This window comes from Passer montanus, unplaced genomic scaffold (assembly GCF_014805655.1).
Source record: "Passer montanus isolate IOZ18808 unplaced genomic scaffold, ASM1480565v1 scaffold27, whole genome shotgun sequence".
In the NCBI taxonomy this organism is placed as follows: domain Eukaryota; kingdom Metazoa; phylum Chordata; class Aves; order Passeriformes; family Passeridae; genus Passer; species Passer montanus.
In genome coordinates, this window is record NW_024367372.1 from 9248497 (window position 1) to 9254631 (window position 6135).

At 42.5% G+C, this 6135-nt stretch overlaps 1 protein-coding gene across 1 annotated transcript in view; it reads left to right on the forward strand.

Annotated features, from left to right (window-relative positions):
• The window catches only part of PRIMA1 (proline rich membrane anchor 1), a 49910-nt gene extending 44102 nt beyond the window's left edge, over nucleotides 1–5808 (forward strand). Inside the window, exon 4 of the mRNA XM_039712869.1 lies at nucleotides 1377–5808. Coding sequence (XP_039568803.1) covers nucleotides 1377–1476 — 100 coding nt within the window. The 3' untranslated portion in view covers nucleotides 1477–5808. The remainder of the gene's footprint in view (nucleotides 1–1376) is intronic.
• The last annotated feature ends 327 nt before the right edge of the window (nucleotides 5809–6135 follow it).

The window sequence follows — 6135 nt, forward strand, 5'->3', positions numbered from 1 at the left end:
AGGCACAAAATATCACAATCAGAAGTATTTTATTTGAGATTATAAGCAATCAAATTCACCTACCTGTAATCACTGTCCATAAAGCTTTCATTAATACTTTGCTGAAATTAAATATCGTTAACCATTTTTTAATAATTGCTGTCTGTTTTGTTAAATGTTGTCAAGAACAATAGCAGAGACTGACTGTTGTAATACATGTATCTGGTCCTCTTTTTGCCCTCAGCAACACCTTAAACTCAAGACACTCATGTCTGAAATATCTGTGTGGAAAGATAAAAAAAGATAAAGAAAAAGATAAAGCTTTTTTCCTCCTACTATGTTTAAAGCATCCAGTTAAGCCACTTTTGAGAAGGGAGGTTGTGGGGGGAAGTTACAAGATGGAACGTGGTCTGTTACAGGACATAAGCTCAGGTCTCCCTTTTCAGAGTAACTGAACAATCCTAAATAAATGATTTTGCTCTGTGATGTACAGATGCTTGATAGATTTCTGCACTTGTTGAGAATTTCCTGAATTTTCTCACAATTAACACATGATCCTGGACTATGTTAGCAAACAGTAGGAGTGGCCACTAAGCAAAACAAGAAGGTGAAGGTGCTGGAAGCTCACAGCAGGCACCATGTTTCAGTCACTAGCTCAGACACCTAGAACACAGACACCTCTGTCTGGGCTAGCAGACTAGCCTGCCCTTACTGACAGTGCAGGGAAGCACAAATGCCCTGGGCACAAAGCATCTGACATATTTTGGGTATCCACTTTAAGCTGTTCTGAATCATGTTTAAAAGTGCCTGTGTTTCCTCACTGGCTGTGGAGATTGTCTGGGGTGGTCACCACAGGTGTGCATATCTGCACTGGTCAGTGAGCTGACTCCCAGTGACTGAACACAGCGGTGTTCTGATGACTGGTGAGGGACTTGGGTCCTTGGTGGACATGACTGGCCATCATCCCAGTTTGAATGATATGACACTTGGAGGAGAAAGGTCATGACTGCTCCAAGGCAGAGCCCAACCCAGCACCCAGCCCAGCATCCCAGCTTGTGTTCCAGAGATGAAGGTGGCAGTGGAGGACATTCCTTCCAGCAGCCTTCATCTCATGCAACAGGGACACCTGTATCCATTAACAGACTAGCATGGGGACACCAAAAGCACATCGTGACACCTTAGGATCAGACATGTCACCTTCCAGGTGGACTATGATGCTTGACAAAATTAGCTGCTGCTTTGGCCTGTGTTTAGAAAGGGAAAAATAGACAGAAGTTCAGGATTAATATGTACCTTACATGTCCTCGCTTTCGATCTGTATTGACAAAGATGTTGATCTCTGTTCTTTCTTCTCTCCCTTCCCTGCCTGTACATCACCGAACCTGGGATCACCCAAGGAAACCAATGAGAAAAGAAGAGAACGGAACCAGTCGGTCGGAATATGCAATGACCTCCTCCCAAAACAACAAAACAGTTGATAACAATGCGGTCGTATAATCCCCGAAGCCCCGCCAAGCGCAGGAGGTGGTAAACTTTCAAAGCACACACACAGAGTATGCAAGGTGGGTGAAATGAGGCAACCGAGGGAGCTCTGTGGCCAAGGACTTCATTTCAGAAACAGCGCACGCATCAGTGATCCAGAAGAGAAAAACAGGCTGCTCTCCAGGCTTGCTGCTGCTCCAGGGAGGATAAACTCACCCACCTGGGCTGCCCAGAGAAAAGGCCTCTGGGCATAAGCACTGCATGCTGCATCCCATGAAAGCGATGTTGCGATGTCTCCCGCTTCTTCTTCCTCTCTTCCCCTACTTTTAAGTTTGAATTGAGTGTCACAAAAAGCTTCCGGAGTAGGATCTTTTGAGGAGAGGGTGATCTGCCAGAGCGGCAGTAGTTTATCACAGATGGGTCAGAGGGAGGTGTCTCCTTATAAATGGGAGGTGTCTCCCTCTAAATGGTGAGAGGTGTCACCTATGTGCTTCTCCGGCCTGTGCAGTTTGATACATTGATGCTTCATTCTTTTCATTCTTACTGTTTTGTTATTAAAAAGGGAACAAAGACTTCTGTTAAGCAATCAAGCAAAATTGGCCTGAACTTGTGACTTATCCCAAGAAATTCTTCTGTGGTCTGGTGACTATGCAGTTTTCATGGCTGAAGTTTCCAGGCAGGAGAAATCAAAATGTAAGATTTTAGCAATTAGCATTGCTATTGAAAGAGATGTAATTAAGATGTGCTTTAAACATTATTGCTTCATAATCAGCCTCCTTTTTTGCACCACACTTTTATTTTATCTTTAGAAATGTTCCTTTGTGAAAGTCCATGTTTCTCTGTGTTTGCATCACACTGATTCCCCAGGGAAACTCCTACAGGGAAGATGCTGTTTACGTCTTGGTGTGAGTGTTTGGGCAGGATTCTGTTGAAAGGACTAGCAGCCCTTTGAAATTCTCTTCATTCACTGGTTAGTGTTGTTCCCTCAAAGTGTTGAGTCTCCTGAACTGATGCACTGAGGACATTGCAGGTCTGGCTTGTAGGACCACTTTGGAGGGTCTGGTAGCTGATTGTGTGCTCAGTCCCTGCCTCTCCTGAGCCGAGGCTGACAGTGGTGCCAAGTTCAGTGTACAGTTCACTATACTTTCCATGACGTGAATTGCAGACTATTTGAGGCAAAGCTGAATCTACCCAAATTCATTTCACGTAGGATCTCAGGTCAGACTCAGTAAGTAGCCCTTAGGATAAAGGTGATGAGACTAGTTGAGATGCTGGTCTTTCCCTACCTCCTGAAAACTTTCCTTTGTGTCATATCTCCATGTGTATGTCTCCATTTACCTCTGTGCTGAAAGTAGTGATGCAGTCAAAGACAAATTTACACCCTGGCATCTTGTCTGGACATAAAACTTTGGTACCACTCAGTCTCTGTGTCTGTGGGTAACTCCAGGCACCGATGCAGTCTCGCTCGGGGACCTGGCTGTCCCCAGCTGTGTTGTCCCTCAGTACTGCAGCACACCAATACTTTCAGTTTTATACAAGGATGTGCCTGAACTGCAGAAATCAGACCTGGATTTTGAGTGCATTCCGGCCTGTGGGTAATCTATTCCTGGAATGCAGAGTTTGGCATGATGGTAGAGGAAGACAACATTCTGCAGATCTTCCCAAAAAAAGCTCTGGAATATTCAAATCAGCAGTCTCAGCTCAGGCCCATCTGCAGTTTTCTATTACCTATCAAACAATAGGGTGTATGTAAATATAAGTACCTTTTCAATTATAACATGAAATGCTGCTATATATTGCTCTTGAGAAATGTATGTAGTTATTAATTTAGCTTTTTAGTCTGTCATCACTATGTAGAAGTTTAACTGCATAAAAATATTTTTTAAAGTTAGACTTTCTTGGGAAGTGAATGCAATTGCAAAAGTTAAAGGAGGCAAGTAACTCTTTGCCCATGAGTATGATCATTCCCACCCACATTAATGTTGTGTGCTTGTGCAAGACACAGTGATATATTCTTAGATCCAAAGTGGGATTAAAATTGCAGAATTTACAATTTGAGTCTAGTGTCCCAAATGTTGATTGCCTAAAGCACTTAGCCCCTAAATACTATAATAAAAATATTGCAAGTATATTTCTAGAATATTTTTAAGCTATAACATTTATTTTGGTGTAATTACCTATGTTTGCCTTTCTTTTTTTCTTTCAACTCCAGTTGTTTCAGCCTAAATGTGGAAATGTGGCATAGTTTGAGACTGGTTGCATGTTTATCTGAGAGTATAAAGTATGACTGCAGATAAGTTTAGCATAATATGGGCTCAGGATTAGCACTTTTCCCTAAAGGTTTCAATTTTATTTGTTTCCTAATACAGCTTTAAAGGCATGTTCTGTAAGGTCAAAATCACAAAAAGGATTTGTAGATCATTGTGTCCATCAAAGTATGTCTGTTTTTGCAAAAAAAAAAAAAAAAAAGAGTAAAATGAGATGGTCACTAAACTGTCTGATTTTCAGTGATATCAGTGGTAAAATGTCCTCACTAGAGAAGATGCATGACACAACCCACAAGCAAACCCAGCCCAGGCCCCTGAAAACTCTTCAGGAGAACATAAACATTAAAAACTTCCTGGAGAGTGGAGAGGCATCGCAAGGCACAGCACATGCCTCTAGGAGCTGTTTCCAACTCTACCACTGATCTGCTGTTTACTAGCAAGTAATTTTGCCTCTCTGTGCCTCAGTTTACCCATCTGTATAATCACAGTAAAAGTAGGTACCAGCTCTGGGGCAGCATTTTGAGAGAAATACACGCAGCTTATTTGCTAGGTGGATACACACTATCATTATATGCAACATGCTGATAAATGTATTGGGCACATAATTGCCAGAATAGCTCTTGAGCAAGCATTCCTCACATGCTTTTATAATGCATTGGCCACAGAAAAGCAGCAGCAGACAGGCTGAGAGCTGCTTTTCTGCTTGCCCAGACCCTTTGCTCTCAGCCCTCACATCACAGCATGGCAGGAAGAGGTGGGAAATCTTCATGGAGTAGCTTTGCCTTTAGATTCCTGCCCAAGTACCCTTGGCTACATTGCACCAAAGTGATCTTGAGAAAGGCGCCGGGAAAAATGTACTGGAATCAGACAAGCCTTCAGAAAAGGGAGGCTAGACAGGGGATGTCACTGAGGAGTGATTTCTGAGGCTTGCTGATGGGGTTTAAGGTTGTGTTTAATACTCTACAGACTACTTGCAAAGCTTATATAAGAGAGGCTTCTGTGCTTCCTTATTGTGCTATAACTAAATGCAAAGGGAAAGGAGTAGGCCAGATACATGAGTGCTTCGCTAAGCAGTGATCCTGGATGTGGGGAACTGGCAACCCAAAATACAGCTTTACAAGCATTTTGAGTTCCTTTTTAGCTACTAAAATATCAGGGGTAGAAAGGACCTGCCTAGCTCCATTCACAAAGTCCTCAGATCCCCAGCAGGTGTGGAGGTGGCCAGTTTCTACACAGAAGGTGCTTGCTGTGCTCTGACCACCACCAGGCAAACTCACTGCCCTCAGTCTGAGGGAGAGCAGCAGCTCCAAATCTCTTCTCAAGGATCACCACTAGCAGGGAATGCGCCTTAAGGGCCTGAGCTGCAAAGTGCTGAGTTTCCTTGTTCCTCACAAGACAGGAAGGTAGAGCTGAAGCCCCAGCCCTGCTGCCTTTCCTGTCCTGCACCTGACACAGTGGTGTGCCCAGGGAAGCATTTCTGCCTTGGACAGATGCTGCAAAAACAGACATGGAAAGAAAGGGGAAAGTTCTACAAAGTATAATATATAAATATATTGATATATATCTATACAGAGATCTGATTGTCCAATCTTGCATGCTATATGGTCACAGCACGTGGAGAAAGTGTGGGCAGCCTGCTCCAACCAGGTCATGACCATTGATGCTGCAAAGCAATGGAGAATCAGGCCTATGGTAGATATGTATTTACAATACTCCCTGCACCTGTACAAACAAAAATATATTATTTTAAACTGCAAAATAGTGTGTTTAAATCAATGCATGAATGTAAATATTCTAAGATCTGCCTTCTTGACTGTGTACCACATGTACAGATGAAAACAAATACTGTTTATAGGAAATCTGTATCAGTGGTTAAATGACTAAAGAGAAAAAAAATATCAAACTTAATGTTGTCATGTTTCTCAAACAAGCCATTAATGTATATTTAGTATTTAAGGATATTGCTCAATAAGTATGTTCTGTACCAAAAACTGTGTTGCATATACAGATTGTGCAGTACCCTATTTTAAAAAGGCACCATAATTAATTTTTATTTTAAATAAAAATGTACTTGTAAAAACTTAGCTGTGTCCTGTTGGTTATGTAGCTGAGAGCATTGAATGGGGGAATGGCTGCAGTGCCTCTTCAGGCACTTCTCTTGTTACCCAAATTTACCAGACATGCTTGAGCAGTTTCTGTTGTGATTTTGGAGAAGTCCAAGGCTGCTGCTTGTGTTTCTTGACGGGTCCTGGTTCTGTCTCACCTAACCCTGCAGTTCTTGTCCCAAATATGTGCACTGATGATAAACAAAGGGATTACAGTCATGCATTCCTGCAGCCCGCCAAGGCTCATTAAACCCTTTCTCTCATGCTGAGGGGCTGGAGGTTTCATAGTCTAGTTTTAGAGT